Source organism: Nothoprocta perdicaria, unplaced genomic scaffold, assembly GCF_003342845.1.
Source record: "Nothoprocta perdicaria isolate Ctin4 unplaced genomic scaffold, notPer1 scaffold_140, whole genome shotgun sequence".
Lineage (NCBI taxonomy): Eukaryota > Metazoa > Chordata > Aves > Tinamiformes > Tinamidae > Nothoprocta > Nothoprocta perdicaria.
The window spans coordinates 856,272-868,377 of NW_020454539.1; the positions used below are offsets into that span (position 1 = coordinate 856,272).

Below are 12,106 nucleotides of genomic sequence, written 5' to 3' on the forward strand. Positions count from 1 at the left end.
GCCATCGGCATGTACCCAGCTGCAAGGAACCCACTGGTTGGACACGGCTGCTCCGTAAGGAGGCAGCTGGCTTGAGTGCTGCCTGGGCAAGCTCAGCCTGGCAGCACTTCTACACATCATGGTAGCTGAGCCTACTGTGCTGCTCATGGACCGTGGCACTGATCAGTAAGGACAGCAAATCTTGGCCTGTAGCGAGTAAACATAGTGTGTTGGTAACAACGTATTAAATCTCCGGGCAATACCTGTTAGACACGGCACAGAGTGGCACAGGGAGATGTTACTGATAACTTAGAGCTCCCAACTGGACAGAAACAACCATATTCCCATCACCAATTTGTGTATGTGACTTGGTCACTGCCACCTTGGGCCGCGTGCACCAGGTTTCWCATGCAACAGTGATGAAACCAAATCTTTCACTCAACAAAAGCAACTTGGGACAGTACTTTAGTTCCARCTCAAGTCCTGACTGCAGGGGAGGTGTTCCTGTGACAAGTCAACAGGCTTGCAGGGGTTGCAAGGGCAGCGCAGCAGTCAAAGCCCACCAAAAAGGGAGTATGGAGGTTTTAAACGTCACACTGATGAGGAACATGCCATACTGTGGATGAGTATTTCCCTCCACAGATAACACAGTTTGTACAAGAAAATGTAAAACTGGGCTATTACACTTAGTTATTTTAAAAATTGCCCAGATGCTACTCATGTTTGCCTGGAGAGTGGGAGGGCCAAGTAATAACCTACGTGGCTGTTGAAGGATAAAACACAAACTCTCAGTGGAAAAATYTGCAGAAGAAACTTCAAGATCTGACAGTTTGCAGCTCAGCTGAGAGGTAGTTGAAATTACAACATGCATCTAAGCTSTTTCCTTAGGAAAAGAGCTGGCATATATTTAGAAACAGACTCTACTCAGCACTACCCAGCACATGATAATGCAATGAGAAGGAAGCCTACCACGGCTATTTAGTTTTTATTTCATAGCTTTAGCAGCATCACACATACTTCTCAGTGTTTTGCATGCCTGCAGTCTGATGTGAGGCCTGAAGATTATATCCTAAAGATTTAGAGGTCTAAGGCTGTCAGTGTACCAGAAATGTTAATTCTGAGCATGAGAGTAAACATAAGAGAATCCGGAGGCAGCAATTTTTCATGATTCATGTAGGTTTAAGAGCTAGATCTGTAGTACAAATTAGTGCTTTTCATGCTTAGGAGGTATACAAATGACAGTGCTATGAAAGCAAACTTTCACTACTGCACAATCAAATATTTACAGGTAATTGGATGCAATTATCCTGGAGTTTTAAGGCTGTTTAGGTGTTTGCATTAATGACATTTAAAAGGACTGCATATAAATAAAAATGTTGATTTAAATAGATAGCATCTTGAAACGTTTCTAAAGAGGCTATGTGAGTTCTAGGTGAAGCTATGGTTTGAGGCAGGATATAATAAAATGCTGATTTTATTATCAAAGCTAATATGACTCGAAGACCTTCCTGATGGCGGCAGCTGAAATATAGAGGAAATGAGAAGGGAAGAGACTAGGAGGAGATATTCAAAATTGTTAGTGAACTATAAATGCCTTCCATGGAGTAATATGTCAAACCAAATATTGAGAATACATAAATATTGCAATTTCCATTCCTCTGTATTTTTCAAATTACATCTCTTTCAATATATTTTGACACCCCTAGACAAAGATATACTTTGTAAGACTACACCTTTTTATCCTATCCTTTGTGATATGGATCTGAAGTAACTAGTAGGAGAGAAAGCTGGAAAAAAGAATCTTGWAGCTAGAAAACCTTCCAGCTGATACCCTCACAAATGACGACGCAGTAACGTTAAGATGACAGCACTAACAGAGACAGGATCTACTTTAGAACCAATTAAGCACGTAGCCAAAGGTTTGCTGCTTTTTCTTTTTATGCAATAATGGCTAGAATAGAGCTGTGAGAAGCTGAGATAGAAAATAATAAAGCTGGGGGAAAGGCCACGGAAGCACCCAGGTTATCACTGCTCATGTCACCACTAGGAAATGGCAAACTTGGTAGCCAAAGTCAAATTGTACTCCAGCGCTCCTAGGGAAGGTGATGAAAAATACCCAAATTTTACTGCTGTTTTTTTGTAAAAAGAAAGAATGAAAAAAAAAAGAAGGAAGGAAGGAAGGAAGGAAGGAAGGAAGGAAGGAAGGAAGGAAGGAAGGAAGGAANAAGGAAGGAAGGAAGGAAGGAAGGAAGGAAGGAAGGAAGGAAGGAAGGAAGGAAGGAAGGAAGGAAGGAAGGAAGGAAGGAAGGAAGGAAGGAAGCCACACATTTGGATTACTTACAGTTCCCTAGGTTTTGCTGTCCCCCTGTCCACATTTATTTTTAAAGAAGTTTAACCAGCTATTAAAGAAAAAATAGCTTAGGAGGAAATTTTGAGTTTGTTTTGCTTTTGAAAAACAAAAGGTGACTTTTCTGTCCTTCCCTCAAATCCAGACCATCTAAAACATAGGCAAATGCTCAGTTTTCAGGAAAATAAAATTCAGATGAAAAATAGTGACTAGTTCTGTTGGTTTCCTGCAATTGTCTTGCTTCCTGGAACCACATGTCCAGTAAGATGTGTTTTGATGGCAAAAAAAATCTTAAGACAGCAATTCGTATCTCCCAAATCTTAAAAAAAAAAAAAAAAAAAAAAAAAAAGTATTTAAACTGGCGAAAACCCTTGGGTGATGCAGGAATCCCTGCGTCTGGATCAGGATCTGTGTTTCTGACTTTCTCTTGTGAACTTTAGCAAACCCACAGCTCGTGACAGGCACCTGCAGCTTTCCCTTGCAGGTTTCATAAAGAAAATGGGCCGATGACCTAGCTCTGCTACGGAAAATGACAAAAGCAGGCTCAGGAATTACTGCTTTTTATGACCGCATCCCTACAGTTGTTAATGAAGGGCTCATTTTGCCAACTGGGGAGAAGACACCCAGTTCCTGCGAGCTGCCAGTGCCTCTGAAACGCGCTACGGAGCGTTTCCCAGCAAAACCTTGATCCCTTCGCACGTGGAGGCTCCCGCCGCCAACGCCGCCAGCCCGACACRCCGAAACCCTCCCAACGGCGGTTCTCGCTTAGCGTTTTTTGCCTCCTCCCTCGGAATTTCACGATTAAAAGCTCCGTCGCTAACGCTCCGGCTACGAGGGCGCCTCATGGCGGCCGAGCCGCACGCCCAACGGTCGCCGCGCGCCGCCCAACGGTCGCCGCGCGCCGCCCAACGGTGACTGCGCCTTTAAGCGTCCGGGGGAGGCGGCAGCGGGTTCCTGCGCAGCGGGGCCGCTCGCTCTTCCCTTCCTTCCTTCCTTCCCTGTCCTTCCTTCCCTCCCTGCTTCCCTCCCGCAGCGCCGGGAGAGCGAGCAGGCGGGCGGGGAGCCGCGGCCATGGCGCTGCCGGTGCTGCCGGTGCTGCCGCCGCTCCTGCTGCTGCTGCTGGAGGCGGGCGGGCTGCGGGCGGCGGAGCGGAGCAGCAGCAGCAGCGCCATGGAGGAGATCGCCACGGAGAAGGAGGCGGAGGAGAGCCACCGGCAGGACAGCGTGAGCCTGCTCACCTTCATCCTGCTGCTCACGCTCACCATCCTCACCATCTGGCTCTTCAAGCACCGCCGCGTCCGCTTCCTCCACGAGACCGGCCTSGCCATGATCTACGGTGCGTGCGGCCGGGCTCCCCGCGGCCGCGGGCTGCGGGGTCCCCCGAGCGCGGAGCCCCCGTGCCGGCTGCGAGGAGAGGCCTCGCCCCCGGGGAGGGAAAGGGCACCCGTGCTCGGTCCGTGCTTGGTATATCGGGGGAAAGSGGGGTTAATATCAGGGCTGGTTCCTGGCCTTTCTGTGCTGCTGATATCTTTCCTTGGCGCAGAGGGCAGGGAGGGAGGCGATGCAGCCTGCCCCTTTGTGCGGGCCGTGGCCCAGGCGATGGGAACCGCTTTCTCCCCAGGCAGTGCCGTGTCTGAAGACAGGATCTGTCATTATCCGCCGGCTTTAGAGCGCCCCGTGCTTGAAAGATGTGGCACCTTCATAAAGCGCTCTGCTTTAGAGAGGTGGCTGCTCRGAAAGGTGGTCTCTGCTTTAGAAAGGCAGCACTTTCATGCACCTCTGTGCTTTGGAGAGGTGGCCTGCTAAGGGATGTTTTTAGCAATCTGAAGTACTGGGCCATGCAGGCCATCACAATAGTTCTTCTGGAGAGCGTTGTGCTTGCGGGGCTGTGGCACACGCTCCGTGAAAGGAGCCTGTTTAAACTTTGATGCTCCCGGTCCTGCTGCCAGCAGGCTGCTGCTTTCTTATCACGGACAGCATGGGTTTACTGGTTACCAATTAGCTGCAGCGAAACCAGATAGGCCGGGAAGCTCGTGCAGCGGGTCCTGAGCCTGGTTGAACAGCGCCTGTGCGGAGCGCAGCTTCTCCTTAGCAGCTTCCAGCCCTTCCTCCCCCAAACGCCTGGGAAGTGGAAATAAGTGTCTCCAAAGAACATATGTTCTCACCTGCTCCCTGTGCAGATGATGGTTCGGAGAAGCTGGGCTCTGTGTTGTTGCTCTTAATGACTGGTGCAGAGGACTGCAGGTGAGCCCGAGCTGCTGCGCGTAGTGCTCGGCTGTGCACTTATGCAATTGTATTTGTGTGCGGTTTGCTACGCAGAACTTAAACAGTTGTGATGAGAGGCAGTCATCCATTTAAAAAATGATTTGTCTGGYGGTGATTGGTTACGGCCGCAGTGCCCGGGGCACTTCTGCTCCCTCGCTGGCTCCATCCGTTCTGCCTGAGCAGTGCGAAGCACCTCCTCGGTATCGGTTGGGACATGCATATTCTGGATAACCACAGAGGAGAAATTCTGCACTCAAGGGGAGGAAAAGGAACTGCTTCCTCCCTGATGAGTAGTACTACTGCTCCGGAGATCTCTGGGATTGCTTGCGAAGCAGTGGAATTTTCCTCTGCTGATGTTTCTCTTAAACCATCCCATTTTGCTCTTAGTCACTATCTCTTTGCTGCACTGCTGTATGTTTCATTTTGCTGAAAATTGATGAGCTGAAGAACATATATATAAAAGGGAATTATGCACTGTCATAATAATACTTACAGCTGAGTAATGCTCAGGAGAGGGTTATTATAGAAATGCTAATTGGAAGAGACAGCGTGAGGTTGTACTGCAGATGTTCAGATATTATCCCAGCTCGGTCACCTTCAGAAATTTTGGTTAGTTATGGCTAGAAATGTTTCAGTGATTTAGAAGGTTTATGTTTTTGTCAGAGAAGTCTTGGGTACAGAAGGTGTTGAGCTGCGTAATCTGTGTAAAGCAAATAATAGGACATCAAGGGCATTTGAATATACRTGGTGCTGAGTTGGGATAGAAAATACAAAATTCTTCCCCTTGCCTTTCCTTATACTTGAATGATTTTACTGTAACTTCCAGTTCCTGGTATTTGAAATGGGCACTAGATTCCTAATTGGAATGAGAAAGTGCTCATTTTCTGTATTAAATAGGGTTCTATATTATAGCTCTTTCTGCACCACAGGCAATACTGCCAGATCATTCCTCAATGTCTCCACCTCCTAAGTGAGTCCCTATAGTATCCCAGGAGATRAGCTTCTCTCCATCCCAGACAAACTGACTTTTGCCATGTCATGGCAAACCTCTGTGGAAAAATGTTTAGAGARTTTGCGGGGGCCGGGGTGTTGTTTATTTTTTAACATGGCTAGTCTTCATACCAATAAAGCTGCGCTGGGGCAGCTTCAGTTAATTTTTTCAGGTTTCCTTTGGAACAAAGGAAATTATAGCAAGTGCCCTAGTAGCTGTCTGTTATGTTTCAGACAGTCAAATTTTATTCTTCAAATAAGATATTSTTTTCTTTGCTTGGTGTTTAATGGAGACTAGTTAAACTAAAAAAATGTTTGTATTTGCTGATAATATCTGAGAAATGCATGTCTTTTAAAATGTGCACCTGTTTAAAATGTACATGTACTTGGTCTGACTTGCACACAGAGACACATGGCAGTATTTAATCCAAAGAGTTTGGGATCCTATGAACACAAGCACCTAGCCTGAGGGCTCTGGTTAGGGTGGTAGGTGCTCTCATAAAGCTGCACTTAATAATCAATGTGTTAATAGTGTAGGCTCCAAACTCTGCATGCTAGCTGGCTCTCAGATGGTTTCAAGCTCAGGTCTCCAGAACTTGAACCCATTTGTATGTGATTTCTCTCAGTACAAAAGAAAACAATGTTTTTTTTTTTTTCTTCTGCATCACAGAAAAATGATGTGCTACCCTAGTAAAAGGCTTCCATTTACAAAAGAAGCAGGCTAGCACTTAAACTCTGGGTTAATTTTTATTGCAGAGAAAATAATCTGGAAAAACGGCTTGCAGCGCCTAAGTGCCTTCCCAAACAATTGTTTTCAAAGTAGTTGGTTTCAAATCCTTAGAGGTTGTATTAGGTCGAAACCTGATAGCGTGATGCGCTTCACTTGTGCAGCTCAGGACTGAAAGTCTTGTCGATTGCTGTAAGCAAACGTGGCTGGATTAACGATGAAAAAATACAAGTGATCCATGTGTTCTGAGACCCTTTTCACTAGGGACCACGGGAATCGGGTGCAGGACAGCGACCTGAGACTCGGAGCAGGAGCCGCTCCCAGCCACTGCTTTAACCAACATTTCTCACTTTTCTCCAAATCTCGATCTGAGCACATCCTGTTCAGGTTTTAAGGTGCCTCTGCTGTAGATTGGACCATGTGGCAGAAGCCACAGGAAATGAATGGCCTRTGCACCTTGAGAGCTCTAGGAAAAATTGTTGTTGTAGGAACCAGCTAGAGACTGAAGAGGAAGTATTTCTTTCCATAACCTTCATGGGAATTGGAACRTATCTACAAGCAGGCTCCAGTTCTGTGCTGTTGCAGAGCCTGTGCTTGCCTGCCCTCACAATGTGCCTGCCATCTCTGTCCATGTGTCTGCATGTGCAGGGTTGTATTGATAAGGGCATGTTGAATAGAGGGTGCATAGCCTTGTCCCGGGTRCACAGATTTGTTAGGTCAGATAGTGGGAGGGTGCTCTGCAGCACACTAGGTTGGTCTGGGCTCTAAAGGGGTCTGAGACTTTCTGTAGTCTGTTTGAGAAGACTTCTTGCAATCACGCTTACCACCACCACCACTCCCCTTGTCATCAGAATTAAACTCTAAAGAAGCCCTCCAAGAAGTCTCCTTAAAACAACACAAGGACTGAGTTCCTCTGTGAATGCAGAACTTCTGTGGCAACTGCAGTAGTCTCTGCGCTTCATGCAGATGAGAAGACTGAAGAGGAAACGATGAGGATGATGTATAAGAGTTGACAAGTCCTACTGGTATCCAGTGTTCAACTGTGGTGCACTGGCACTGCTAGGCCTGCTGGAACAAGCAGCGTGTGGTGGAGATGGCAGCAGCTGTCCAGCAGCTAAATAACACACTACCTGATTTTTTGGGTAAAGATGACTGGGTACCCAGAGGTGCCTGCCAGCCCCTTGCAGCCAGATAGTTCAGAAACACATGTGAAAATCTGTCTTCCTCGTGCTCAGATATCCCCACAACTATTTCTCAGGTACAGACGTTATCCCCATCTTGGTGCTGCTCTATTCAATAATAGGATTTTCATCCACCCTTAGGAGGAGATGGAGGAGGATATGGCAGAACATGTCTAGGTTTTTAGCTGTCACCCTTCTCTCTGATAAGGTAGGCTGTTGATTTATGGATGATCAGAGAAGGATAATAGGAACTTCTCCTTGACCATACTAACAAACAGATCTGTGTAGCAAGTGGCATGTAGTCTTGTTCCCAGGTGTAGTCACAATCCTGTGTTGGTATATGCCTTATTCAAAATAAAATGAGCAATTCAAACATAACAGTCTTTCTGATATTTAAKAAAAAAATCCATGCTAGACTATTTGAGCTGTGGCCTCTTTTGCCTATCTTATTTGCTGTGCTCTAGAAAGACGAGGACCTCTTAATGCTGAAGTCCCCAAGCAGTTAGGCACACCGCAGGGAGTGGTTTTGCACGCGCCTCCAGTTCACTTCTGCTGCCAGTCTTGTGCAGAGCTTGGTGCAGAAGGGTGACCTATCAACTCCTGCCTCGTGTTCCGTGTCTCTTGGCTTCACAGGCAAAGGTGGGAAGTTTTCTAAAGGCTTCAGCTGTATGTGTGCCCAGCTCCTACTTGTCTATGAAGCTGGCGTGACTAGAGGAGAGCATACACTTCACATCTGATTTGGAAGGGCTCAAACTCTTGCTTCAGGGCCTTGCCTCCAATCTGTGATTGCTTCTTGCAACATATGGAGATAGTTCTGGATGCCCTGATGGGATTTGCACCCCACCCTGGCATCTAAACAAATACTTGCTTGAACAGAGAAGGCAGTGCCCACTACCTCCCACTTAGTTAGGAACCAGGGATCTGAAGCAGGAATCACAGGTTGGCCATCCACAAAAACATGAAGAAACTCTCAGAGCTGTGGCGCGTTACAGGAGCCTTCCTGCAGGCAGAGTAGAGCTGTGTCTCAAACCCTTAGGAACTGGAGTTAAAAGTATTTTGCACTTCCCACCTATCCCTTTAGCCCTTTCCATAGACCATGGAAGCTCTTTCATTGGGTGCACGCTGACTGCTGTGAACCCTGCGCAGAGCTGAACTGTTCCTATGTACTCCAGAGAGCACCTTGGTATCTAATTCAAGACAGTCGCCTCAAGAGCCAGARGTGTCAGTTTGTCATAATAATGATAAAATGTTTTAGAGAGACCTTACTTGTGATTCAAGATTAATAGGTTAGCCCCATTTCAGATTGAATGTCTCTGTGTTTGACTAAGTGGTGTGTCTGTTGAAAGGATTTGATACAAGCAATTTTTTAAAGTTTTTTTTTTTGTCTTAAGCACTTTTGTTCTTCTTACTAATGCTCTAAGAAACAAACAGTTTCTTTCAGCAGACTGAGTCTTTTCTATTTGTCTACCAAAGATGGGTAATTTAGCTCAAATCCTGGGCTTTCTTTCTTTTTTTTTTTTTTTTCTTTCTCTCGCTCTCCCTTCTCCAATAAAACACACGTCAGCCTGCAATTAACTGAGTGCAAAGGAATAAAAGAGAAATGATATAAAGCCACTCTTTTAATGCCCTGAAATGATACAATTCACTTTACCTTGCAAATGCCTGCAGGCCCCTGGAAGCCAGGAAGGAAGAAGTTGATTTTTATCGGGAAGAATAATTGGAGGCTCTCCTTCAGTTAGAGGAGAGGATTCTGGAAGACGAATGGTGCCCWCAGCAGAGGAGGCCCATAGTTTTGCCTTCTGTGCTGGCTTCAGCATTTCCTGCTCCCCTTCAAAGGCTACATTTTAACTGCACCTCTCACGTGTTTTAAAATATAAAAATACTACCAAAAAAAAAAAAAAAACCCTCATTAAGTAAAGCAAGTGTTCTTTTACATGTTCTTCTCTTCCATTATTGGAGACTGAACTTTTTATTTAAAAAAAATCATCCTATAAATGTATTTTAAAATGCAATATTTAAAAMTTTTCAAACTTAGGTTTGTGCATAGCAAGCACCCTTCAACGTGCTGGCTCTGTGTGTGAATGTGTTGCCATGGTTTTGAACATGTGTTGACTTTGGATCCACTTAACTCGTGGAAGTCTTCAGAGACTGGAGGAAGAGAGAGCTTCGAGCTACCATCAACAATAACAGCGTTCCCTCACTGTTAAGGTTCTTGTGAGGGCATGGCCTGCTTTTGATCTGGATTCTTTGAATGCATTAAAATGATGCTGTTTCTACACTTATTTTGAGAATAAATTATTTTTCCCACTTAGCACTTTAAATGCAAGTTTCCTTTTGCTGCTGAAGGATTTTTGTGAAGTGCCATAAATATTTCTGCTGTTGTTTTACTGCTGGGTGATCCTCTCTATTTGGTGTTCCCTTCCTGTCAATCTTCCCTGTGCTTGATGGGTGTGTAATAGTCCTCCTGGAATAGTTTGCTTGCCCTTCTCCCTGAGACAGCCTGACTTTTCTTCCTCGGATCCCCCCKCTTCATGCCCAGAGAACTTGCTTCATGTGCTTTACAAGACAGAGGAGTCCTCTGCTGTAAAGCTGGATACTTCTCCTATCCAAGGCTGCGCTGAGACTGCAGATCCTCTGTTTAGGTGTTTCTTATACTCAGTAAGAACGAAAAAGTAATTTAAAAACTAGAGCCACTACTTGCAGCYTCGGGAGCTAGCTATCTAAAGGGCAGTTAAAAACTCTAGCTTTTTGCACTGGTAAGCTTTCTTTTTTTTTTCTTCTTTTTTTCAAAAGAAAAAAATCACTACAGGCTGCCATGTTTCCTTTCCGCACTAGCTTGTAGAGGCGTCCTCTGTGTTAGTGCCCTGGGGTAACTTTGTTTCATATAGCAGCTGTAATGAGAGCCCTAGCTAGGGCCTACCTGGTAGATATTGTATTTGCTTATCTTTTTATAGGCAATAAAATTGATAACATAAAGTAGTTAAGAAAGACAATAAAACTCATGCTTTTTTTCCTGTGTTTGTTTATAGATAAGAATTTAAACTTATTATTCTTGGCCTGAGATATCAGTTAATTCCAGCTGGCTCTTAGCTTTGATGTGTAAGTAACTAACTTACTAATTAGCTTTCAGAAGTTGGACTTAATGGAAGATTTTGAAGAGATGACTGCAGAGGGCTTTTTAATCAGACCCGGGGCATGATTCCCCTGGACACTGTTTACTGAGAATCGTTTTCTGAAGGAGAGGGGGGTCTTGGAGTCAGGAAGGTCTGGGTGAAGTAGCCAGACTCCAGAATGGGCTCTTGTAGAGGCAGCTGGGTGCCGGCATGGCTTTGAATGTCTGAGCCTGTTCACTGTTGCTTCTCATCTCTGCACAGGGATGTATGGAACTTGGCAAATATTTTGATATTTGCCAAAACTTTTAAGCCTCATTAATTTTCATTAAGTTGGAAAAATGTGTTTATCTGCTCAGTCCCAGAGATGTTATTTAGTCTTTAGGAATATGAATAAAAAATTCAATTTTCTCTTTTTTTTTTTCATGAGTCCTATTTATTTTTTCTCTGAATTTCTGGCTTAAGTTCTCAAGGAGTTTGCACTCATCAAAGGTGACTCTCTGGGAAGCAGTCTGTGTTGCACAGATCACTGGAGCTTCCAAAAACCTAACAAGTGGCTACACTCCTGTTATGTTTTAGAGACTCATGGAGATCCTTGTTTATTTTCTTTTCCCTCCCAGCATGATAGGGCTAAAGTGCTAGTGAGTGGTTTTGTACTGATGATCTGCTTATTGAGCTGAAGTAACCAAGTGTAATTACAGCATGTTCTGTTTTAACATGTATCTGCATGAAACAAAAATGTAAACCGAGATCTCTTGGTATATCTAGTACCCAGCATGTTGATGTCTTCCCCTGCCTCCTTTCCAAAATATTAGCCTCAAAGCATAAAAATAATTTATTGCTCTTGCTCGCAAATACTAGAATGTTTTTATTTCAGCTTTTTAAATGTTTCTGACTTTAGTGGTTTGGGAATCTTTTCCAAAACTTACAGGAAAGGCAGTCATATTTCTTGGTCTCTGTACGTCAGAAAGAAACGAAGTTCTTAAACTTGTGAGCACATTCAGCAGTTATGATGCTGGAAAGATAAGTATTTGTGTGAAATGCTCTTGTCACCCCTAATCACAGATAGAGTAAACCGTGCCCTAGATGTGCTGCATGTGTCCCAGTCTGACAGTGCCCTGTCCTATAGACTGGACAGGCAAGGGGTATAAATGCAGTTTGCTTGCTCTTTGTTAACCTGCCGTTAGCCTGTTGAGGCAAGGGCCCCCGAGTAGGGGCTTCTTATTTTAGGTGCTGCTTAAATTCATAAATATATATACACRCACATGTATATGTATATATGTGTATATACACATGTGTGTGTATATATATGAATTTTAAGTGTGTGGTTTGCTACCCTCACTGGGCAATGCCACAGTTTGTATTTTTGTATCTGTTACCAGACCATAAACTATTTTTCATGTGAGTTCTACCTCTGCCACAGCTCCAAGAAAAATAGCTGTACAGAAGACGGGAGCCTTTTCTCCTCTTTCTGTGATTCTGTCGTTCTTTTTTTCCCCTTCTTTTT

General features: G+C 44.7%; 1 protein-coding gene across 1 annotated transcript in view; it reads left to right on the top strand.

The window, feature by feature from the left end:
- Window positions 1–3,340: 3,340 nt before the first annotated feature.
- SLC9A7 (solute carrier family 9 member A7) overlaps window positions 3,341–12,106 on the top strand; it is a 63,458-nt gene continuing 54,692 nt past the window's right edge. The window contains exon 1 of the mRNA XM_026034242.1: window positions 3,341–3,662. Within this exon, the coding sequence (XP_025890027.1) occupies window positions 3,398–3,662 (265 nt within the window). The 5' untranslated portion in view covers window positions 3,341–3,397. The remainder of the gene's footprint in view (window positions 3,663–12,106) is intronic.